The 25,935-nt window shown below is 54.3% G+C and overlaps 1 protein-coding gene across 1 annotated transcript; it reads right to left on the bottom strand.

Annotated features, from left to right (window-relative positions):
- Nucleotides 1-48: 48 nt before the first annotated feature.
- LOC119105317 (dentin sialophosphoprotein) lies at nt 49-25,582 on the bottom strand (the record flags this gene model as incomplete). The annotated part of the gene is made up of 4 exons (XM_037228785.1): nt 25,572-25,582; nt 24,548-24,684; nt 6,956-7,178; nt 49-3,847 (listed from the first exon to the last, which is right to left on the bottom strand). Coding segments are annotated over exons 1-4 (4,170 nt in total), but the record flags the coding sequence as incomplete, so codon positions are not given.
- Between the last annotated feature and the right edge of the window lie 353 nt (nt 25,583-25,935).

Here is a 25,935-nt window from a genome sequence, read left to right as displayed (position 1 = left end):
CGCCACCATCGCCGCCGTCTCGACGTCGGCGCCGTCGGCGGGTGGCGGCCGGTGCCGGTGGCGGGGCGGTGCAGGGCGTGCCAGCGGTGCGGCCTCCGGGGCCGCGTCTCCGGTGTTCTGAGCCGACGGAGCAGGCGAGGGCAAGGAGCTGGAAGACTCCGAAGCGGGGGTATCCTCCGGCGACGGTGGGAGTTCTGGGTCTGGTCGGGTCTTCGGCCAGAGAGGACCTGAGCACTCGATCACGGGCGGGTGAGATATCTCCGGTGGGTGTGAGGCTTCCGACAGGGACGGTAGAGTGATAGGCGGGGTCTGCGGTGCCACCACCAACCTTCGAGCCGTCTCTTCTGAGGATGGTTGTATTGTGCAATCTGGTGCAAGATCCTCGTGGGCTGAAGCAGTGGGATCTGTTGCATGCGGATGTTCTTCTGGCGTCTTCACGGTCGCTGTATGAGAGGTTACGGCTGGAACATTTGGTTGAGTAGAAGGAGTTGATGAGCTTGAGTCCGAGGAGAGTGACTCAGACTCGGAAGAAACGGGCTCTGAAATTGAACTTAATGATTCAGATTCGGGTACGGAAGCCTCAGACCTGGAACAAACATGGGGAGACTTGGAGGTATGGCAGGAAGATGGAAAGGAGGGGGTTTCAGACTCTGTAGTTATGAGGTTTGACACAGTAATGGAAGAGTCTGAGTCAGGTGCTACGAGTTCTGGTTCCGGAATCGTGGATCCGGGCGGAAAAGAGCTCGGCTCAAGGCTGATGATCTCCTGCGCGGAAGGGATTGTCCAGGGCGCAGGCTCGGCCACTTCTGGCGCATCACGAACGGGCTTACAGCCAGGAGATGCGACTTCGGGTCTGAGGGGGGCGTCCTCAGTCGGAGACAGCTCCGATTCCTCCTTGGATTCTACCGATCCCGATGAACTAGATTCGGACTCGTTAGGTTCCGCATCGTGAGACTCTGACCAACTGGCGCAAGACGAGTCAGAGCTTCGGCGCTTGCTCTCGCTGGACTCAGTCGACTCCCAGCTGCTTGACTCAGACGACTCAGTCGTCTCATTCTCCCCAGACTCCATAGAGGTGGATGGCATAGACGCTGGTTTGATCATTCCCCGGGCGGGGGGTTTCTGAACCTGGCAAGGTTCGCAGGAAGGCACCGGCTGTGGCATTTGAGTTTCTTCTCCGTGTGATGCGGGTTGCGTAGAGGCTGACCCAGCGGCGGTTTTCTGAGCAATGTTGGCCTCGTTTGATCTAGCGGGCGGCTCTACCATCTTCCGCTGTACCGGGAAAGACTCGGAGGAGTCGCTAGACTCAGAGACAGAGTCGGAGCTGCTCTGCTCATCATCTTGGGGTTTTGTCGGTCTTAAAGAGGGAGAGGTCGACTTCATCGGCTCGACAGGAACTGCTTCGACAGGCTTAGAGAAAGACGAGCTGGACTCCAAACCTGCCACAGGGCTGAGTCTTACAGAACCAAGTTCAGCTTGCGACCAAGTCTGCGTCTTCTTTTGAGGCTCTGGGAATGCGGTGATAGTCTTTGGTATAGCTATCTCGTCACACAGCTCCCCCACGGCCGACGACATCGAGTCTGACCCGGACTCTGTTTCGTCGCTGTCTTCGGATCCTGTATTTTCAGAAGAAGTTGACTCAGGCGCCATCCTCTTGACGCGGTCCGACTGCACACGGCTGGCGGCAGCGACCTCCGACTCGGCCTGCTGGACATCCCGTTGTCCTTCTGACTCGGAAGATGTGGCCTCGGACGCAGACGAGCTGGTATCCTCCGAGTCAGCTGACCCAGATGACGAGGACGCGGTGTCGGAGGACTCCGTGGCTGATGACTGCGCTGGATCAGGTGAACATGACCTGGTCAATGCAGGTTTTGTACCGCTATTTTCAGGTGCTGGAGCCTGGCGTTTGGCTTCAGATAGTTTCACGTCTTTTGGTTTGGCATCTACTGAAGTGGTTATTTGTGTTTCTTTTGCATAATTTTCTGACGAGTCCACATGCTCCATAAGCAACAACTTGGGAGATCCTGGCGTAACAGATCCATCGCCTCTTGATGATTCTGTGTGAGGTGCCGTAGAAATCGGCGAGCGCTGCGTCTCTGAGGACGCCGCGCCGCTCATTAGTAGTGCGCCATTTTGCGCCGGAACGCCTGCCCCGTTGTTTGAGCTTGCGAGCTTCGATGGGGCCTGTTTCTGATTATCAGAGGGGCGTGAAGACTGCTTATACTTATCCTCCGGAGGCAAGGGCTTTGGTTCAAGAGGTAAATCGTCTTTCCGAATCGACGTCCCTGTATTACTGATAAGGCTGCCACATTCTGTGTTTGTTTGTGTACCGATCTTAATTGCCGGCTTCGGGCAAGGGATGCCTTTCAACCCATGTGGCGTTATCAACTTTGGCGAGACTTGTTTATCTTGCGGTTTTTGCTGAGCCGTATCACTTGTGCTGTTAGAATGCGGAGGATCATCAGGCTGCTTGGAAGTTTTTGCGTGAGAGTTTGTGGAACTCAAAGTCTCCTTTGTACTGGGCTGGGCCTCAGCAATCGTCTTTGTTTTGGAAACGTTTCCATTTTGTGGCTGGAGGGCACGACCTTCTAGTTTGGGTGGTGACGAGGGACCATCGTTGGTCTTTTGAGGCGCCTGAGCACTCGGCTTCGATGATGTGGACGTGATCTTTATTTCCTGAGGGCCACGTTGGCAGTGGGATCCTGTTGGCTGTTGAACAGACCCAGAAGGTTGAGGAGCTTGGCTTTTAGTGACACAAGCCTTGATATTCTCCTCTCGCTGTGGAGAAGAGCCACCGCCGGGCTTTGCGACAACACTGTTGTCTTTCGCTCGATGTGTCACTTCACTCGGCCGGTGACCCATGTTTGTCTGAGTGATCCGTACGGCAGGCGTGGGGCTTGTACCGCCTTGTAACTGCCGTGGTCCTTGCTGTGCACCTGTCTTCTGCACAATACGGGTACCTTTTGGTTCTTGCGAGCCTTTCGCCTTGGCAGTAGGCACATCTGCTTTATTTGCGCGCTGTTGGGTAGTTGGGGAAGCACGATGGCCACGTTGCTCCTCTGGTGAGCTTGCCCCGGGCTTGATGACGTGGCTTGAGGTTCCAGCTGCGCCCCTGACGGTCGCCGGGTCACCATCCCCTGCACGACCGGCCGGAGTCCGGGACCCTGCTCGGCCGGCCTGAGCCACGGAGTCCACTCGCTCAACGGTGCTTCGGACTGTGGACTCTGGCGATTCCGCTGGCTCAGCGCCCGCCGGCGCCCCCCTTCGTTCACCGGCGCGCAGGGAGTCCCGCCTGCTGACGACAGAGGAGTCCGCTTCCCTAGCATCAGACGGCGGCTCCCTCCGCTCGCAGACGCGCAAGGAGTCCCGCCTGCTGACGACCGAGGAGTCCGCTCCCCCTGCATCCACCGGCGCCTCCCTCCGCTCGCAGACGCGCAAGGAGTCCCGCCTGCTGACGACCGAGGAGTCCGCTCCCCCTGCATCCACCGGCGCCTCCCTCCGCTCGCAGACGCGCAAGGAGTCCCGCCTGCTGACGACCGAGGAGTCCGCTCCCCCTGCGTCCACCGGCGCCTCCTTCCGCTCGCAGACGCGCAGGGAGTCCCGCCTGCCGACCGGCGTCGGCGAGTCCGCCCGGCCGGACGGTGACTCGGCGTCGGCGCGCCCGGAGCGCCAGCGCAGGTCGCCGACTGACGCGACGGTGGTGGAGCGGCTGAGGCTGGTGCCGGCCGCCCAGCTGTGCCGGTTCTGGCGGTAGCGCGCCGCGTCCAGACGCGCGTTGGCCGGCCGCCGGACCACGTCGAAGTTCGCGTGGCCGGCCGGCACGTCACTCCGGGAGTACAGCTGGTACCTGGGGGCGAGACGGCGCCGCGAGAGTCAGCGCAAGGCGGTGGGAGTAGCGACAGCTGGGAGACGGTCAGTGCCGGTATGCTTTGCCTGTATCGGCGGTCAGGCTACAGAGAGTAGGCCTTTGCGATGGATGAGAAGCAACAATTTCGGCAAGGGCCCTTCCCGTGCATTGGCCCGTAAGCATTCTAGGAATTATATGACCTATGAGAACTCGCTGCATGTCAGAGCAATGACTTAGAGTATCAATGCATGACTGCAGTCTAGACAACGTGATTACTGTATGAAAGCGAACATGTAAGGAAGTTCCACATCTGACGCTTTTGATCATATGGTAAATTGGTAAATGGGTCACTTTGCTGGACATGGATGAATGAGAAGCTGCACTCCCCAACCAAAGTGTCACTTAAGTCTTGGGTGTATTCGCATCGCACCAAGAATGTTTCATTCTACGTGAAACCACGTAGATTTTTTTTCCGGACGTGTCCGTAACTGGACATACATTCCGTTTATATCTGCGTAACTGTCGTGACAAGAACTGCGCATCCAAGGACACAAGATTTTGTTTTGTTTGCGGGTACTACGTGTGCTCCTAACAATGGAAACTGCAAATTATGCTGCTTGTTGGGTATCAAAACACTTCTTCATCAACCGATTATGGTTACCCAAAGTGACCTGTTTATAACTGAGCACGTTGCGCCATTTCTGTCTCACTTTGATCAGGTTACAGAAAAGGATCATGCTAGCCAGCAATGATTTTAGGTGACTGCAATGACTTAAAGATCCAACTTCTTTGTCGTCCGAGTCGCTTCAGACACCAAAACCGCAGGATCTATGGGGTATAATGTCGTGAATGACGTCGATGGCATAGATTCTTTGTCATCAGAGTCGCTGCGAATACACACCTAACACAAGGAGGTGTTAGGTATATTGCATTTGTACCCACGGAGATCGATAATATACGATACGACAGCGGTTCACCAACCACGCAGCATCATCGTTTACGGAGGATGCGTTCCATTTGCGCAGTTAAAAATGACTGGGCGTAGAACAGTGTTCCCAAAGCTGTAATGCAAGTGCCCGAACATTCAGGACCAGTTGCAATTCCATATCATACGCGTGGCAGAACACGCCACAACGGATGTAGTGCGGGGCGGTATACCGTTCCGGCAGGTGTGTTGGGGCGCAGCGTACATTTTCCCTGAAGCATTGCGGGACAGCATACCAATCGAGGCTTTCGCAGACGGAAATGAGTGATTGGAAGTTCCCATGCCCAGTGGACGCCAGCAATAATCTTCTCGCGTTTGAACCGGAGAGATGGCCAGATAAGCATCCGCTTAAGTCAAACATATCCTGAGTACGGATTCTTCGCCCAGTCGTGGGCTCTCAGTACGGAAGGCCTGGAAGGCCTTCCTTTTGATCCACAATTCCGAGCGTGTTCCACGACGCGCACATCGGCTGAAGGCCAGACCCCCAGCTGACCGGCTGACCCTGTTTCTCAGCACCGACAACACTGATCAGCTGTTCTATGGTGCTTTCAAGATGCAGTGTGAACTGCGCGCCACTGGGAAGCGCTGTAGGACGGCGCTGCGAGCTCCAACGCCAAACGTCACTTCGCACTTGCCGAGATCATCACCTCCGCGCGCGCCGATACGGCCCGAGCCGGCGCACCTGTCGCGGGGGCGCCGCAGGTACGGGGAAGCCCTCCATCACACGCCTGAAATAGCGAGTTGGCCCCCGGCCGGGCGGCGGCTGGGGACGGGCCGGCAGCCGGCCGGCTGGGGACAGGCGGCCGCCCGCTCGCTGCCAAGGCGGCCGGCGAGACCCACTGAGCCGGCCGCAAAACACCGCACGTCAGCGGGCGGCGGGGAGCCGTCACACGGCGCCGGCCGACGTCGTCACACCGCTCTCAGGGCGCCAGATGGTGGTCAAACTGTCACGAAAGGTCAGTAGCTAAACGATGACTCTATTTTGGTTTATATTGCTCCGTTGCTGTTTTCGTTGCGATAGTTGAATGTGTCTCACACCGCTTTAAATAACCTTACGTAACTCATTAACCCGCTCGTGTGGTAAGATTGCTGTTTGCAAGCAAAATATGTCGGGCGGCCTGTCTCCATAGACGTAAGATGGATCGTCCCATGCAGACGGGTATAGAGCGATAAAATGCGGAAAAGTAGAGCTGGGCAGAGTAGCGCTTGCTTCTAACAGCAGTTTTGGCAGGATTTCTACGGCCATGCAGGTTTTCCACGAAATAAACCACGGATCTGCCGCGTGGTAAACGAAAATAGATTCATGCGTGCACGAACACTCTCCTTGCACGAACACTTTCCAGTGCGTTACCGTTCGCAAAAGCTAAAACATAGCTGAATTAGCGCACGATCCATATTCCAAGAGCGAAAGCGAAACAAAATGTAATGACATCCGCTAAACTATTTCCTGATGTTGACGTTCATCATTGTCTTTGGCAGATGCACAAGTTTTCAGAGAAAGCCCTCAGCACAAATGTGCCGACAGAATCTGCAGCGTGGAGGCCGACCCCGCCGGCGGGTCACCGGCGCCCTGTGGCCCAGTGAAGGGGTGGTGACGCGAGCACGAGTCTGCACGCCTCCGGTCGAGCTTCGGAGCCGTGCCGGAATCGGCGTCGCCGAGTGGAAGGAGACGACTGCTGGGGCCCGGCGGAGGTTTGGCGGACGGTTATGCTACCAGGTGAATCAAGAGAAAAATGCTGTCGGCATCACGTGGCTGCGTCTTAATGCGCATTTCGAACGATCGTATCTTAAGTGAGAACTTACTTTTAAAGTTCACTCTGTGTTCATTTCGTTACCCACTTCACACTCAAGTCAAGACGAGCTTGTTTAAAAGCGTCGCGCGCTCGTCACCATTCCACCGCGCCGCCATTGTGCCAGGATTCAGTTGCAGACATGCTAGCTCGTCGCATCACACGCTTGTCTAAGCTTACGGGAACAGTCCAACTGCATCGTAGAACCGTACATCTCCACAACATTCCACGTATTGGCCTGTTCGAACGCACTTTCAGACGACCTCGGGAGTCTGTATTCAGATGAGACCCAGTGCTGCCGGTCACCCGCTCGAGCAGCCTGGCCGACCGTACCTGCGCGGCACCCCGGTGCTGCTGACCAGTCGAGTGGCGCCGCCGGTGTAGTGGGTCGGTGCCGTTGACAGGTCGTACGCCCTGCCCAGCGGCGATAGCGGGCCGTAGCCGCCTGATGACGTCACCACGCCGTACTTGGCGCCCCCGGCCGGGGCGGCGCCGGCCGCCGGCCGCCGGTACGAGCTCATGCCGGGCGAGCGTGCTGCCGCCCGGCGGCCGTGACCTGAAACGGAGACGTGCAGGTGACCCCGCTGCGTCCGGCAGGGTCATGTGCCGCGTCACGGCTGGCGTGGAGGACTGGGGTAGTGATTTAGCTGCCGATTACGACAGGCATGTTTGCTTGCGGGGTCTGTGGGCGTCACCTGGTCGATGATTCGGTCACAAGCATAGTACGTTGCTAAAAACGGATGAGCAGTCATCGCCAGACAAAGCAAAGGAAATCAATACAAATAAGAATACCGTCGCTCGACTCAACACAATGCATCCGTCGTTGCTGTCTTTGCAGTTACGATATTATCCATTCATATCAGACGAGGCAGGACAGTTTGCACTGAATGGGCGGCGGCAGGGGAGCATGGCTTCATGCCGTAACGTGGTGTGGGCTATAAATAACAGGCTTGGTCGGTGCTGCCTCTGTTCTGTAACATGCCAAGTTACATCGCGCTTGACAAAAGAGCCTTGCCAACACAAGCCCCAGGACATTAATCGCGGAAACAATTCGAGCTACCTTTCTCCGTAACCATGCATTCTGAGCCATGATTCATCGCGGCGTGCGTGTTATGTCTAACAAACATTTTCTGACGAATAGTCCGAGACATACGTCTGTCAAGCTTGGGCTCGAAGGATTTTAATCAAGCGGTGCTTATGGAACCAATGTAGAAGATGGAAGGGGCTGGTTGAAGCCCCAGATCATTTTCCACACGGCAGACACCGAAGCGGACACGCCAGCTCGTGGCAGGTGACCACACAGAGTGATAGAGTGGTTCCGGTCCGCCACAGGGTCGGGTCACAGAGCACGACCGCCGCCTCAGACCGCGCGTGCCACAGACTCCACCCGTCTCACCGCCGAATAGACGGCTCCTTTGTGCGCTTGACATACCGCCGGGTAACGTCTGGCCAGCTAAGCAACGTGCCCGCCAAGCGCCCGTGCCAAAGGAGATGAAAATGCCGCTAGACTGGCCCCACGTTGGGGCTCAGCAGCTCTGGTGGGTTGTCGCAGCGTCCGTCACGCGTGTTTTTCTTTCCAACCTCACGTTGTGGCGTGTCGCGCGTATCCTCTGCCGGGACGGCATTACAAGATAGGACGGGCCGCACGCATGACCACCTCCACGATGGTTCTTTTTCGAGGACGCTCGAGAGCACAGCGTGGGGGCGGGGTGGAGGGGTGGGGGCTAGGGTGGGGGTGGGGGCTGGGGTGGAGGGGTGGGATGTGGGTGGCGGTCAGCCCCTTGTGCTCCGGCCAACCGTGTCAGGGTCGACAAGACCGCGGTGATTGGGGTCACAATCCAATCGGATTCTGCCGCCGTAGTGTTACATTAATCACTGGCAGTCCGTCAAGCCAAGAAGTCCGCGGATGCCAATAACGCTCTGAGATTCCCAACATCCTCAGCAGCTAAACGGAGCACACAGTAATGATTATATCTCTGACAAGGATAGATGAGCACTCATCAGGTTAAAGTGACGTGTCACCGGTTGGATTTTAATAAGTTTTCACTGTGGATGATTTTAAACGTCAGCCTGCCATTAAATGTAGCGAAAATTTTCCAGCAATGCACTTATCACAATTGCATTCAAGAATCCGTGTTACAATATCCACTCCTCTGACGTCATGGCGTACTTATGCAAAGCTAGGCTTTTGAGCAAAATCATGGATGTTGTGTTGTGCGGGGCAAATGTTTCCAATGACCAGTGACATGTATCGCTTTCATCGAAACTCCACACTCTCGACGTAACATATGGTGAAAGGCGGTGTCGAAATAAAACACAGCCCGTTCAAACCGAGGCGTAAAATATATTGGAAAGCGGCGGTGAGCAAGCCATGGCCACTCGTGTCATAAGTTCGAATCATTCGCGATGCGTGATGCATCAAGATCAGTTCCAAATAATATAAGTTATAAAAAGATGCCGAGTTTGTTTTCACGCATAACAGTCGAGACAGGTGTGACTAAAATACCATGACTTTGATCAGGAATGAGCAATCCTAAGCGCCAATAATTTTTGGAAGCCAGTCATTACTCATTACGTTATATTTGCGATTTAGATGGTTTGGTCCCCACAAAAATGAATAATGACCTACAGTTAGCGCAACTGCCTGGCATTTGTTATTGAATGAAACAACAAGCTTGCAACTATCAATATTTTCTATGGAGCAGTTGATATTCTACAGTAGTTCCGTATTGTTCGATAGTTAATCTCGAAGGAGGTGCTGGGCCGCGCCCGTGCCGGACCTTCGGTTTGGCGCTGCTCCTCTGACGGACCGCGCCCGGGCGCGTGGCCCAGATCCATTCCTTTTGGCAGTGTTTTCTTGGCGAGCGTTTGTGCGAGTGGCTGCGAGAAATGGTGACGTGTGCTGATGACCACAAAGCTGTCTGGCTCTGAACAGGGCGTGACGTCAGTGGTGAGTGAGCGTTGAACGCAATGATCGGGGCGTGACGTCAGTAGCGTCATTGGTGAGCAAGCGTTAAATGCGGTGATCGGGGCGTGACGTCAGTGGTGAGCGAGCGTTGAACGCAGTGATCAGGGCGTGACGTCAGTGGTGAGCGAGCATTGAACGCGGTGATCAGGGCGTGATCTCAACGTAGAGCCAGCGTTGAACGCGATGATCAGGGTGAGACGTCAGTGGGGAGCGAGGGATGAGCGCGTTGATCGAGGTGTGACGTCATTGGTGAGCGAGCGTTGAACGCGGTGATCAGGGTGTGACGTCAGTGGTGAGCGAGTGTTCAGCATGGCGATCAGTCACCGGTGACGTAACAAAGACTTGGCATTGCTTCGAGCTGACGCACTTAGCATTTCACGGCAGTGGCTCGATACTGTCGTCATCGTTAAGTGCGTCCTCTTGACCCCACCATGCGTGATGACAGCTGCGTTTCTACTAAGCAGCATGAGATAGCTATTCGCCCAGTTCCCAAGAACATCTCAGACGGACGCACCTGGCCGAGAACTTGCCCTCAGGGCGGAGCTCCCACGCGTCAACGTCCTAGCTGGAGCCCGGCGGCTATTTCTGGAGCAGACACGTCCTGCATGTGTCCGACGGGCCTGTCGAACGGCTCATTCAGGATCTCTCAACCGTGAAATAGGTTCTGCCGCAGATTTGAACCTCTTCCGACAAATGCAAATCCGTCATCGGCTTACCTATTCTTAGCGCAAACGATCGGCTGGCGGGCAGGCACCTGCCCAGATCCAGGGACCGCCGGGAGCGTCGATATCGCAGTGATCTCTTAGAAATAGCCCTGAACAGTTTGCACTGATGTCTTCAGGTGCATGTGGCGCAGGGCCCGCTGTGCTCACCACGAGCCCACCCCTTATGTATGTGAGGTTGCAGTGCAGCAGGCTATCTGACACCCACCGCCTATGTATGTGAGGTTCCAGTGCAACAGGCTATCTAACACCCACCGCCTATGTATGTGGGGTTCCAGTGCAGCGGGCTATCTGACACCCACCGCGTATGTACGTGAGGTTCCAGTGCAGCAGGCTATCTGACACCCACCGCCTATGTATGTGAGGTTCCAGTGCAGCGGGCTATCTGACACCCACCGCCTATGTATGTGAGGTTTCAGTGCAGCGGGGTATCTGACACCCACCGCCTATGTATGTGGGGTTCCAGTGCAGCGGGCTATCTGACACCCACCGCGTATGTACGTGAGGTTCCAGTGCAGCAGGCTATCTGACACCCACCGCCTATGTATGTGAGGTTCCAGTGCAGCGGGCTATCTGACACCCACCGCCTATGTATGTGAGGTTCCAGTGCAGCGGGCTATCTGACACCCACCGCCTATGTATGTGAGTTTCCAGTGCAGCAGGCTATCTGACATCTGGCATTTCCGTCTAGACAGTATTGTGGCGCTGGCTCCTGGCATGTCGTACAATGGCACGAGGCGGCCGTCGGTGCCAGGTTGACGCCCATTGGACACTTCCCAAGTGACCCGTATGCTCCGGTGGGGCCGAGCAACCCGCGCATTATGCGACTTTACCTGATGCCACTGGGATATCAGTCCGACATCAATTCTGTGGGTCACGACCGTGGCAAGGGACCCCACTCATTGACTTCACCTCCCATATATAATCAGTTTCAGCTGTGGCAGCGTTGCCATCACAGTTTGTGGCTGTGTGTGCGTCAACGGATCCCACCACAATTTAAAACTTGGCGCCCGATCCGACATCCTGATCGCTAAAAAATATCGACAAACCGCGTATGGCTCTCTTGAGATTGAGAAGAGAGTACTCATTTGAGAGGCTCGTGTCGGTTGCATATTTGCACGACTTTTCGTATCTACCAGTCGGTCGGACGCACTTGCAATACTCGCTTTTTAACTAGCATGGATACAAGTCACATGTCGGAATTGCTCTGGTGGACTGAATGGTTCGGATCGGTTGTCAGTTTCCGGTAGACATGCATAGCTTTATAAGTGATATGATCTGGAACATGCCGGGCATCAGTAAGATCCGCACGTAAAAATGCCAGATTTCGCGGGTGAGTCGGATGGCCACTATCATCACAATCTCGGGTGTACCAAGTGACTTGAATGTCAAGAGTTCACTGAGCGTTTTCAACCTGGTGCCTCTCCTGCGGATGACTTTGGGCCTTCTGACTCTATCCGTGCACAACCGTTTGATATAACTTCTGCTTGACAACTAAACATTTGATTCCACCTGCGCCTTTCAGTGCAGAACTGATCTCATTTCATCCCGACCGTGAGAACGTGGATGTCAACAATATACAAAGACGTGATCTCATCGGTGCAGCTTCACAGCTGTGAGCGGAAGGTTCTCAGCTGTATACAAACACCCGGTCTGACACAAGACCGTGATCGGAGTGACACCACCTGAACATAAACAAACACATGACCTGGCCTGCATGCCATTACCTAACCACGTCATATGTGACGTCACATGGCGGTCACAAAACCACGGTAAGTTTGAGTGCACGAGTGCACAGCTGCTGGTGAACAGACGTCAGCTGTATATGAACATCTGAGACCTGATCTCAGCCTGCCTATGACCATGCATCATCCAACACACGTGGGCGTTAGATGCGCGATGTGCGTAACGCACATGCGCGCGCGTGCTGGTCAACGGCATCGGAGAACACGTGCTAAGGAGACACAGCTGCTCCTCGCCAGACCTCACCTGCACCGAAACACACTTCTGTGTGTCCGCAGCCGCCGGTCGTTTCTCTCACCTGATGCCGGTAGCCGGACCTCCCGCCGCCCCCTGTCCCTCCCCTGCGTGCCACCGCCGCCCTCCGCGCGCGGGTGCTGCCGCTCCTCCGGCGCCGCCGCCGCCGCACTGGCGTACGTCGCGCCCGGGCCGGCTCCGAAATAAGCGGTGACGCCGGCGGCTGGCAGCCGGCCCGCCCCGCCGGCGCCGCCGCGGCTGCCCGAGCGGCAGCGCCCGCGGCCAGGCGCCAGCTGACGCGGGATCGGGTGGCGGGGCACACTGTCAACACGTGGGGCCACGGGCAGGATTGTGAGGAAGTGTCGGGGCCTTCACGAGTTTCCGAGCGATGATTCATGGGCAGAGGGCACGCGGAAGACCGGGGCCCAGCCTGGGGTGGGCATGAACGTGCTGCCATCAGGAGTACATGGGACAACATGACGTGGATTGGAAGGTCAGAACAGGGTAGGCGCTCCGCAGGCGCAGCTGACAAAGACGCACCAGTTCCGCTTTCTGGGTGACTTCGTGAATCACCAATAAAAGTGCAAAAGTGTTGGAAGTGAGGTCTTCAGTTCAAGTCGGAAGTGTGCAAATGATGGCGTGTCTTCCGATCCCAAAAACGCATGTAGGTCGCTGTGTGATGCAACCACACCCCGACGTTTTTTTTTTTTGCAATGATTGTTTTCATTGATCGCTGTTTTTCTCGAAGTTTTTTGCGTGACAAATAGGTTTCAGTAAGTTAAATAAACAAAACAAAGTTGCGCGTCTTAGTAGTATTTCAAGGGCAAAAACACGAGAACACCTTTCAAAAACCGGCTTACAAAACTTGGATGAAAGTTGGGGCCGTAGAGACTGAGAAAGGATCTTTCCGGAAAGGTCTGCTTCTGTTGTTGCGTGGCAAAAAGCATTACTATGGAGATCTCATGTTGGATTGTGCAGTGTGCGCTGCAATATTTTGTTGTGGCTGTCACCAAAATGCCTACTTCCAAGTATTTTTGACACTTAGTGATGTCCTGATAAGACTATTTTGTAGTTTTCTATATAGCAAAACTACCTGAGGTTACATTTGGTCGTGCAGATATGCCTGCTTTTTCCTTTATTTGTAGAAGTAATCGGTGATGAAAACACATCTCAGAGACAGCACACACTGAGGAGAAGTTAACACCACCGGTTTCACCAAAGGGCTTTTACATCGGTTTACTGTAGAAACCCATTGGTGAAACCGATGGACTTCTACAAACTTTTAACGGCAAATTTTTGGTGGGTACCTAAGACGTGTTTACTCCAATTTCGCCCAACAAGCCAGCCTAAAATGCAGAAACCGCATTTTCTCATCTTCCCGCGCACAAATTGCTGGTTCATGTTAATCCCGCTTAACCGAGATTTAACTCACGAATTTCAATTATTTATCCGTCCTCATCATCAGTGACGTGGCTACACTCATGGTCTGCTGTATAGCATAAATACATTAAGCAGATACTCGCAACGCAACAATCTGCAACCAGCAGAAACTTAGCAACTGGTGACTGTTTAACTTTTTCACATGGCAGTAGTTTGCTTGTAGGAAAATGAACAAACCATGCTTTGTATGGTCAGGAACTAGCCGCAGTAGCGACGATCATGAGCAGCAGGATGTCTCAAATGAGCTTAGCACCACCGCATTATTGCTAAGCTTGATATAACTGTGCTAAGCAATAGGCTTATTGCTATTACACAGTTGTGAACAAGATCAAACACAGAGCTTTGTTACAGCAACACCCCAGATGCGGTGTCCTAAGTCGTGCCCGACCGTTCGGCAAAGGCCACGGCCGGGGCCTGGCCAGGACCTGGCCAGGGCCGGGGCTTTCGAGAGCCCCACGATCTCGAGAACCATGCGTGATGGGAAGAAAACAGAACACCGCTCCAAGCCCGGCGGTGGGTAGGATTCAGAATTGCACACCTAGTCAAGAATAGTGCGGGCAGGCATTAGCCATTACGTTCGGTTATATTGGAATACCATTGGTGCATAAAACGTGCACAGACGGCTGGTTATAAAATTGCACATAGGTGAGGCAAAAAACTGACTTTCCACTTGCCTTATGCTAATCGGGTATAAAACCACCATGAATTATCATATAAGCCGTGATACTTAAGGGTTTTCCGCATTTCGTAATTGCAAACACAGGTATCTTGTCTGAAATCCTGTTCCAGTTGGCTTCAGACCAAGTCAGTTAAGATAATGCCAGTATATGTTATTGCACCTTAAGTAACATCAATGACATCTGAAGCACGTGTCAGCAGTTCTGAATTATTGCAACTTAAGATAGTATCAAACACCAGCCTGCTGATAACAATAGTAAATAAAAAGCCGTAGCCGTTTTTACGGTGCCCAGTTTATGCACATTTGTAGTACCTTTTCATTGTTAACACATCTTTCACATTGACGCGCTATTCTATAACACCAAAAATTATAACACTCTCGTTTGCTTCTCGCCAAGCTTTGAACAGAGCAGAAAGATGGGTAATAAGAGACATGAAAACATGTCATAAATGCTTCAACTGATGAGCATCTACCCTGATCTGCGTTCCATTGCAATCACAATGAGGGACGCCACACGAAATATTCCGGAAAATGAGCGCCTTTGACTCATTACCGGTAAACGACCAATGGTGGCGCTGACTCTAATTATTTTACAGCACACGAAAAATATATGACAGAGGTTGAAATTGAATTGACTTGTCATTTCTACTCGTACAAATGTAAAAAAACGCGGCGAGCAAGATACAGACTGCCTGGCTGTGCGCAGACAAAACTGCCAAAAAATACAGGGACGTTCTCACAGGGGGGTCTCAATCACCTGCCAGGAGGCCGTGGTCCTGTGAGCCGTCCTCCCTTAACAACGCTACTGAACCAAGCTCGTCGCATTTGTCGGAGCCGCTCAGAGCGACATCGACAGGCAGCGAGCCACAACTGCAAGCTGGTACCTGCAGCACTGCTAGCGCCAGCACTCTGCGGAGATTCTTGCCGTGCCTGAAGGGCAGCCTAAGCGCCACTCCCCCTGGTGGCTTGCCCCAGCACTTATGGTTATTGTTGGAGCAGGAGTGTACTATCAGTATTCGCTTATTTCGCCGAGATTCCCGTTACCTGCGGCTTTCATGCTTGACGTGCGGCGGTCTCCACTTCCGTCCCTTTTAGCCGTTCCGTGTTCGTGGATGAACGGCTGAAAGACGTCAAATTACCGGAACTGTTTTACTCTATGACACAAGCATCCCCGGCCCTCACGTTCTTCACATCCTTCTGTCCGGCTCAATGAATATTCCACAGCGGGTGAAAAGGCCGCTGGACTATCGCCTCGCACAAATGGTGCCGTCGGTGATCCCGGCCCCGGCGGCGACACTGGCACACCCGCTCTGCAAGCTGTGGGGGGGGGGGGGTGAAGACCTGGCCGTCCAGGGCCTGCACGAGCTGACTACTGTGTTGTGTCAGGAGCCTGATCAGCGCTGTGAGCGCGGCCGTCACGTGTAGGTGGCCGCGGTGCCTGGGTTGGGGGACACCCGGCATGGACCCCGCCGATCGCCGCCGGCCGATAATTGGGGTGGGACTGTAAGGACCGCCGATCACCGCGGGCTGAACCGGGATGCGGGGCTGTAAGAGCCGCCGATCGCCGGCAGGCAATCCGGGAGGCAGAAGTCGAATGGGCCGCCGATCGCCGACAGCAGGCGAAAAGGCCGTAGAAGAAGTGATCAGCTTTGGTGGCGGGAGACGTCAACACAAGACACCGGGCGCCGAGCTGTAAATGTTGGCGTTGCCAGTCCTCAGCAGCAGGGGTCGAGCACGGGCTGGCTGGGACGTAAGAACTTCAAAGCCCCGTTTATATAGGATCCGATATGCTGCAGACACACCACGGTGGGAAAAATTATCCAGAACTGGTCAAATAATTGTGCGTTGACAGCAGGTACATTGAAACTATTATGCATGTTTTTACGCGTTCCTTTAAGACAGAGTTATGGCACGGACTGGCAACGTAATTTCAGAGGTGTTTACGCCTGAAGAACTATTTGCACGTGCCCATAGTTTCGTATAGTGATGTTTGACGCTCCTGGCCCCGCAGCTGACATGTGGCCCAGCTTCCATGTCCCTTTAAGCCGTGGCCGCGGCCAGTTGAGATTTGTTTACTTTAAAGGTTCAATCCGAGCCTTTTTGAATGGATGAACTCCTGGAATCAGAGGCCACGCTAAACAGTATCTGTTGTGTGAACCATTACCCCTACCATTCGATAACGCATTTCCAGGTCAACGGCAGAATTGGTGTCAAACGTTGTCGTAATGCACAGCACGGCCCGTCCTGCCTTCCAACGCCACATGACCTCTAGCGCGCCCGCTGCCACCGGCCGCAGGTCATCCTTGTCAAGGGAGCGAGCGCCTTAAGCGACTCGAACCCACCTCACCAGCGGTGAATGAACCGGAGGGCAGGCGCTCTAACCAACTGAGTCACCGGCATGAGACTAATTGGTCTTAATTTCGTCTAAGGTGTGCCATCAGTTACGGATGGACGGGCACTGTCTAGGTGAAGGGAAGTCCGGAGGAAAGGCGAAGGGGAAGTCACACGAAAGTCAGATATGTCCTCGTCCCCCCCCCCCAAAACGTTAGGGGGAGCAAAATGCTGCCGAGCGGATGACTTCAAATTAGGCCTCTGGCTGCGCCTGAAACCTACGATAAATGCCACGCAAACGGGGCTCAAGGCTCAAGACGCACCCAAAAGGCTTAATGGTGACCGTGTTCCATGCGGCGGCCTCGTCCGCCATGGGTTTCCGGAGCGGTGCAGGGCCGTGCTGCGTCAGCATCTAGAGTTCAGTGTCCAGAGTCTGAGTCGTCACTCCAGCGGGGCAGGACGGCCAGTCCGCACTCCAGGCCAGTCAGCACTCCAGGTCCAATTGCATGGGCCGAGTGACGACTCCATTGGTGCAACGTGGTGGACGGGACACACAGCATCGGGCAGGCGCCGGAAAAAGACTTCAACAGGTGCGAATGCACTTCGTCGCGTGCGTAAGTCTGCCAACGAGGCTGAGCATGCGTTGGCGGCCACGCACCGCCCTCCCCTGCGAGGGTGTCCTCCTCTGACTTTGCCCTGCGAGGGCTGACCCGTCCCCAGGTGGATTGGGTCGGCGGGTACACGGCCTACGTATGATGTGCTGACAGGCGGGTCAAGACACTGATGACGGTCGCCGCGCGGCGCGATCTCGTCCGGTGCGAGCCCTGCGGAGGGTGCCGAGGGGCTCCAGTAGGCATGGCCTTTTTTAAGCAATTTTGGGTTGGGGGACATCCCAATGCCATGACTGATCCTGAAAATGGATTCACCTGTCCCACCCGAAAATGTCAATTTTGCCCCAGATTTTGACCACATCATGTTTGCGTTTAGACAAAAATGCATGTAGCAAACTGGCTGCGAGTTCTGATGGGGCTAGGACGGACCTGGACTCGGGGACGAGTACAGGATGCCATAAGTGGTAGAGGCGCGCATCTCTGTAGTACGCAGCACCAGAAATCACGAAAAGTAAGATTTGCCAAAAGTTAAGATGAACCAATAAGATAACCAGATTAACAGCACTATATTTGAACTGGTTCATGGACGGGATAGACGGGACCTGTCAGGTACCAAGTACGGCTATCTCTCCGGCATCCTACTTGCGGTATAATCACGGCATCCCACCTCCGCCAATATGGCGGCAGATCACATCTTAGAGGAGCAAGAACGGAACCGGTTAAGTTGAGCGAATGCTCGTTCTGAATATCATATCTCTCATGATACATAGCCCCCAGTCGGCTGGGGTATAGCGCCAACACTGAGTTGGAGTGGCAAGGAGCCCGCTTGATGTCGATCCTGAGAGACCCCACCCATACCCTTCACTAGTCCGTCCACTCTCCATGCATTCAGCACTCCCTACATTTTGTATGAATTTATTCCCAATGGTTTGCATGGGCGACTTCAAATTTAGAGTACCTACTAACCATAGCTTGTTGCGTTTATCCCGAACCCACCACCCAAGCGTGCCGTCCAGTTCAACAGATTTCACCCTTTCGCCAGACAGAAATGCGGAGGGTTTTACGTGTCGCACAATGATGCGGCACGACCCTCGTTGGCCAGCTGCCAGCTGGTCTTTGGTTGGTTGGTGATTGGAGTATACGGGCGCGCCGACTGCGGTGGTCATTTGACGCCCATAACGAGTTTTGTTTTGCCTATCTAATGAGCTGCATAAATGGTCCCAAAGTTGATGTGTTTGAGAACCAAAAAGATCTGTTGAAATTCCAGAAATGGTGAGTTATCTCTTAGCATATCACAGAGGGTAAGGGGCAGTCATGCTGTCCAAGATAACGTTGGTGTTCTTCCACGAGGCGCGGACAAGAAATAAGGATATGGCGAACGGTAAGGACAGCACCACATCGATGACAGATAGGTTTATCGGCTCCCTCCAACATATAGCCGTGGGTTGCGTACGTGTGCCCGATGCGTAATCTGCAGAGGATCACTTCTTCTCGTCGCATTTTGCGGAAACGAGAGAACCACTGACCCAGCTTAGGTTTTATCTCTTTGAGCTTATCACCATCCACCCGATCCCAATAACGCTGCCACTTGTTGTGCAGGAAGGTTTTTATTGCAGGGTAAAAGTCTCTGGCAGGAAAAGAAAGGGAGCGAACACATGGAGCCAGCGCTGCTTGCCTGGCAGCCGCGTCAGCCACCTCGTTGCCCGCGATTGAGACGTGACTAGGAACCCAACATAGCATGACTTTCTTTCCGGCCTGATCCAACTGAGTCAAACGCATTAAACTGTCCTGTATAAGGAGACATGACGGATAAAAAGACTTCACACTCAGAATGCTGCTCAGAGTCCGTCAAAACGAGATGTAAGGGTTTGTCACCGACTTCAGTGAAACATAGTGTCTTAATGATTGCTATGAGCTCTGATGTGAACACCGAAGCGTTTGGGGTCAATGAAAATGACCGGGTGACGCCACCGCTCACAAATGCACAGCCTACACCATCAGAAGTTTTAGAGTCGCCCGTGTAAGTGTGTGTGCATCCCTCATATAACGCTATACGCTCAAGCGCTCTGGACCTCATTATATCTGGCAGCGAGACATTTTTCATTTCAGCCAGGGATGTGTCTGTGAAGGGTGAGATCAAACGCCAGGGAGGAGTGCACAGGTGACCTGATCGCTTCACCTTTCGAATGGGAATTTCGTTTTCCCGCAGTAAGGCTTGTATCCGGGACCCAAAGGTCACCGCATGCGCCCGAGGTGCATGGCGAACAAACGGCACAGCAGGCCGCGGAAAGACGGCGTGATATGCGGGATGCCACGGAAACTGTCGCAGCTTAGGTGTGTAACGCATGCCGAGCATTTTCCTCCTCGCTGAAACGGCGGCTCGTGCGATTCTACCAGGAGGCTTCGGGTAGGAGATGTACGGAACGCCCCTGTGATGGCACGTATAGCAGTGTGATGGATGGTGTCAATGATTCGTCTCGTGGGCTCACACGCGCTTTCATAAATAAAGCATGCATAGTCCAGCTTAGAGCGCGTGATTGCCCGACACAGCAGCTAAAGCGTGCTCCGATCTCCGCCATACGATGTGCGCGAAACACGTTTTAATACGTTCAAAGATTTAAAACAGCGTTCACGTAGCGTTCTAAGATGTGCCTTACATGTAAGTCGGCGGTCAAAGTATACCCCAAGGTATCTAGCCACAGGCTCAGTTGGGATGCATTGCCCATACAGACGGATAGACAGGTCACCGCATTGCCGGCTACGGCAAAAATGCATGGCTACAGTCTTGCTACGTGAAAACCTGAACCCGTTCATGGTACCCCACTTCTCAACGCGGTCAACAGCTAAGTGGAGTTGGCGTTCCATCGATGGTGCTCTTGCTGCGCTAGTCCAAATGGTAAAATCATCAACAAAAAGGGCACGACCTACAGACTGCGGCAGCCCAATCCCGATGTCGTTGATCATAACGGCGAACAAAGCTACGCTGAGAACGCCGCTTTGGGGCACACCGTTAGCTTGAACATGCCTCTCAGAGAGTGCGTTTCCAACACGGACACGGAAAGAACGGTCAACTAGAAAGTTTTGAAGAAATGTGTCCATATTGCCGCGTATACCGTGCCTGTATAGCTTGAGAAGGATGCCTTGACGCCATGTGGTGTCATAGGCGCCCTCTATGTCAAAGAACACTGCGCCTATGTGTCGGTTTGTTTTAAATCCCATACGAATCGCAGTGTAAAGAACTAGAAGATTGTCCGCTGTGCTGCGATTCTTTCTAAAACCACACTGGGTGTTTCTAAAAGCGCCGTGATGTTATAAAAACCAAGTTAAACGGACCTTAACCATTGTTTCCATTAACTTACAGAGCGACGAAGTGAAAGAAATAGGTTTATAGTGTAAAGGATCTAGTCCACTTTAACCTGGTTTTAAAAAGGAACGACAGTAGCTTCTCGCCAAGAGTCTGGCAAGTCACCACTGGCCCACAGCGCATTAAATACCGCTAAGAGAGCGCGAAGCACGCAGGGCGGCAAATGCTGGAGCATGTCGTTGTGCATAGCGTCGGGACCTTCTGACACGCTGCAAAGCCTTGCAATCGCCCATTCCAACTCGACTAGGGTGAATAGATCATTATAGGAATGTAGCTCACTCGTCGAACAATCCACTGCGGATTGCTCACGTTGCGTCCGGTGCCGCACAAACTGTGGGTTAGTGTTGCCACCTTCGCTGCGGTAGGCCAGCGCCCGGGCAATCTCGTTCGCAACATTCCAACGGGTGCGTCACGGCCTGTCCGTTCACGCATAGCACCGGAAGAGCCATGGATTAAAACTGCCCCGATATGCGCTTAATTCGAGACCAAACCTGCGATGTTGGCGTGAACCGGATCAGCGTACTCACGTAAACATGCCAGGAGGCACGCTTCGCCTCCCTTACGGTGCGCCGAGCAAGAGCTCTCGCCTTCTTAAAGGCTATCAGGTTTTCTGTACTGCTCCTGGCGTCGAAAGCCCGAGACGCACGTTTACGCGCCCGGATGGCGCATCCGACACTCCTCCGTCCACCACGGAGCAGGAGTGCGTCGGGGAGCACCAGACGTGCGTTGGATACAACTGTTGGCACACTCTAAAAGTCTGTGAGTAAAAACCTCAATAGAGGGTGCCGTCCCTCACAGGCTCGGTTACAAACGATTCGTCGAGCCGAGTCATCAAATTCGCACCAGTCCGCTTTCTTAAAATTCCAGCGTTGTGGCCTAACACCCAACGCCCCACCTCTCTTAAACCGGACCCACACTGGGAAGTGGTCGCTTCCCATTGGGTCATCTCCGACACTCCACTCGAAGTGTTGGACGAGCTGGGGACTGGAGAGGCTTAGGTCTAGCGCTGACGTCTGACCGGATGGCATTGTAAAATGTGTAGAAGTTCCTGTGTTTAAAACACATAGTGAAGCACCTTGGATAAAATTCTCACACAGCCTCCCACGAGCATTGGTGACGTCACACCCCCAAGCGGTGTGATGCGCATTGAAATCGCCTAGAACAAAAAGTGGTGGAGGCAGTTCAGACAGCAAACATCTAAGGTGCACTCACGGAACAGCGATGCCTGGTGGAAGGTAAAGTGAACAAACAGTGATGTGTCCATGATTGAAATAAAGCCGCACGGCCACAACCTGAAGTGTGGACCGCAAGCTTAGCCTCCTCGCTAGCACGCTATGATGAACTGCCTAGGAGGACGCCACCGTGAGCAATGCTCACGTCACGTTAAACAACACGTCACGCCACAACACGTCGTTGCGAAACATCGCATATCCTTTCAAGGAGCAGAAATGTTCAGGGGCTAGCTTGGTTTCTTGCAGCGCCACGGCTGCAGGAGAGACCCTGCTGACGACAGCCTCGAGATCTGAGGGCGTTCGCTCTTACTCCTCTACAGCTCCACTGTAAAAACGCCTGTAAAAGGACGCATTAAAAAAGGGGGTAAGATGTGAAAGGCTAAAACAGGTCCCGGCTTAAAAGAACTCGACAGCGTCAGTAGTAAGCCCAGACGCTTCAGACCTAGGGCTACGGTTTAACTCCGGGGGGGCCGTGCCCCACCCTAGGACGAACCCTTGGGCTCCGCTCCATCAGATGGAGAAGGGTGGCCGGCTGGGGCACACATTACGCCAGTGTACCCAGTCCGGGGTGGAGGCGGGGGAGGGCTTATCGGTGGGCCTCTACCGGGGTTCAAGGGACCAGTGGGGGTCTCCACCGGCTTCCGTGGCGATGGAGTACTGTTTCGGGTGACGGGCTCCTGGCCTGTCCCGGACAGACGGCTTGCCGCCTTAGCGCGCTCCAGTTCGGCCAAGCGCGCTCGCTTGGCCCCGCGGGCGCGCCTGTCAGCTCCCTGGCGCTCCAGCGTCTCAGTCACACGCTCACAGGCACTGGCAAGAGGCGTCTGTAGCGAAGGGACCGATTGAGTCGCAGACGAAGGAACGACCGGCGGCGCGCGGGGACTCCGACCACGCCGAGCCGTCGTCCAACCGCCGCCCGCTGGTGATCCGGCGCGCGACCGAGGAGGCCGGCAGAGCGGTGTTCACCGACTCCTCGATCAGCGGTGAGGGAGCTTGGAGTACCGGCTGGGAGTCGGGCGTTCGGACCGAAGGAACAACCTACAGGCCAAACGACCTCAGAAGTCCCACGAACTGAACTGCCGTCATGTGTTCGATGGCATTACTTTGTGGCAACGAAGTTCTCACTTTGGACGCATACGATATTTTTGGGTGACTGTCGTTGTAAAGTTCATGAGCTTCACGAAAAGAGACGTTTTTAGAGGTTTTGATTAACAAAATCTCCTTTTCTTTCGCATAGGCCGGGCATGTACGGTCGTACGTCGTGTGTGGGACTTGGTCCTTGCCGCAGTTGACGCAGTGGGGTTCAGCAGAGGTGCAAACTTCGCTTGTGTGCTCAGATGACGCACATTTACCACATGCTGGGAGGTTACGACAGTGGAGCTTGGTGTGGCCGAATTGCTGGCATTGGTAGCACCGCATGGGGTTAGGCACATACGGTCGAGCCTTCACTCGAACGTATCCTACACGAATATCAGTCGGCAAATCGGTGGAATTAAACGTCAGAATGAGGTGGTTGGTGGGCATTAGTTCTCCTCCCCGTCTGACGAGAATCCTACGAGCGCTCGTCACGCCAAACTCTGAAAGTTCCTCGACTATCTCGTCATCGGCCACGTCATGAAGACCAAAGTAATTGACTACGCCCCTGGACGAATTTTTGGTCTTACGTAGTATTGCTGATATTGCCACGGTCTTTTCATGCTTTCCAGTCTCATCCCGAACACTTTACGTAAATTTCTTAGCTGCCATGGCCCTACTCGCCTCCAGACCACTAGCGAACTCTACTTCTATTTTTCCATCCCTGTGCTTGTCGCACCTGATGATTTTCCCAAACCCTGTCGCAACCGTACCGCCTCTGAAACGGTGAGAGGGAAGCCAGCTTAATCTCTTCACTACCGAAGATCAGGATCCGTGGACCGGGGGGGGGGGGCACAGATTCGTATCTGCATCCTGGGGTTATCGAGGTCAATCCCCCTTTCGGAGGACGGGTGTTTTTAAGGTGAGAAGAAGCCATAAAAGGTGGTTTTCATTTCGGCACCGGGGCTCCCCACCCACCACGGAGCCCAACTGGGGGACGGCCCAACACTCCCTCGGGAGGTGGTCACCGCCAGGGCTACCCCGGTGCTATACGGGGCGAACGACGCCTCCCAAACGGCCAGGTGTAACCGGGGAGAACCCTCCCCGTCCTGACCGAGGTTCAGCGCCGCCGCCCCTTGACCCCTTAAGCCGCTGCGCGCGGCCAGGCGCCCCAAGCGGAAACCCGCAAGGAGCACCCAACCGCAACGCGAGCGACAGTCCGCTAGACCCGTGTGGGGCCCCACGGGCCCCCCACGCCCCCGGATATCCTGGCCAAAGTAGAGCGTTGGGACGGGACAAGGAGCAGGAGCTCACCTACCGGCAGGGTCGCTACGCCCCGAGAGGATAACGACGTTCATCGTGGCTCTTTGGCCGCAAATGGAGCGCCATGACTCCTTGCTCCCGGAGATGTCGTGTCTATACCGGTCCTCGACCCGGCGCTCCGACCACTGACTTCCTTGACTCCTGTGTCCCTATTGACCTCCTTGACCCCTGTGTCCCTACTGACCTCCTTAACCCCTGCGTCCTTACTGACCTCCTTGAAGCTGTGCGGTTCCTGTCGGTCCTGTTTGTCGGCGTCGGCCGCTTTGAAGTACCACTCGCGCTCACCCACGTCCGCATCGCTCTCGCCGTACTCTATCACATTGGACTGGGTCGGCACGTGCGCCCTGCGGAACAAAGACGGACACGCTGTAGCAAATGAAACGGTCAGTTGGCCACCACTGGACCCACACCATCCACACACCGTTCCTGACTCCCGCAACAAGATGACCACCCATTCTCGACTCCCATAAGCAGTTGAAAAGTGCCAGCAGCGCTCGCAGTGCACGGGAAGGAAACTGCCGTAGCATGTTACAGTGGAAGAAGTCGGGTCCTTCCGCAACACTACGCACTGGGCGAATGGCCGCTTGAAGTTCCTGTCACGGTAAAATACTTGTGCGTCAGTACTTTCCCCTGTATAAACAATGACTTCCGAAGGTTCACATCATTCCCTGCATCGCAAAGCAACCGCGGGTCGAAAGTGTCATTTCGGCGCCGGTTTGGCAAGGTAAGCATTGTACACAAGCAGACATCCATTACCAACAGCCTCTATGACGAAAGATGGCCCCTAACGACACTCATCATGGCTCTCTGACCGCAAAGGGACCCCAACGGTCTATAAGACATCGCTAGGGTGCGTGATGTCCTCATTAGATGCTCGCAGGACGTGAAGTGAAAATGATGGGCTACAACACGACGATTCTTTTAATACGGGCCCAGACGTGCGACCTCGGCATAAGCGATTCAGTGAGCTGACGTAGCTGCGTCATCATTCATGTTTCGCCTCTCGCACAGTGCGGCGTGCAGCCTCGCCGACTCGCCTGAACACCACGAGGTTTGGTTCATTGTCGTGCTGGTAAAGTCCTAAAATCTCTCGGACGCGCGCGAAAAGTGTCTCAATAACCGTCGTTCATCCAAGATACAGAGGTACGACGAAGAAACCATAGGTACGCAGAATGCATCCTTTCGCCGCGTTCAAAACAAAAGGCGTAAAATCTTCCGCAGTCAGACTCACAGAGTCGACATGGCGAGAAAATAATTCATCCAGGCAGGGTCCCAAATCCGCTCCAGTCCGCCTTCTTTGAAATTCCACCGGTGAAGCCGGGAACGAAGAACAGTACCATCACGGTAATGGATCTAGACCGGAACATGGTCACCCGCGAGGGATCCCAACGGAAGTGTAGTACAAACTGCGGACTACAGATGCTTAGGTCTAACGCTGACGATCGTCCTGATGGCCGTGAAAAATGCGTCCTTGTTCCTGTGTTTAAAGCACATAAGCCTTGGTCACGTACAAAAACCTGACATAACTTACCGCGAGTGTCCCTGGAAGCCCCCCCCCGCACACACAGTATGATGTGCATTAAAATCGCCTAAAA

The sequence above is a fragment of the Pollicipes pollicipes genome, unplaced genomic scaffold (genome assembly GCF_011947565.3).
Source record: "Pollicipes pollicipes isolate AB1234 unplaced genomic scaffold, Ppol_2.1 Scaffold_6138;HRSCAF=7277_pilon_pilon_pilon, whole genome shotgun sequence".
Lineage (NCBI taxonomy): Eukaryota > Metazoa > Arthropoda > Thecostraca > Pollicipedomorpha > Pollicipedidae > Pollicipes > Pollicipes pollicipes.
This window is presented reverse-complemented; position numbering and strand designations above follow the sequence as displayed.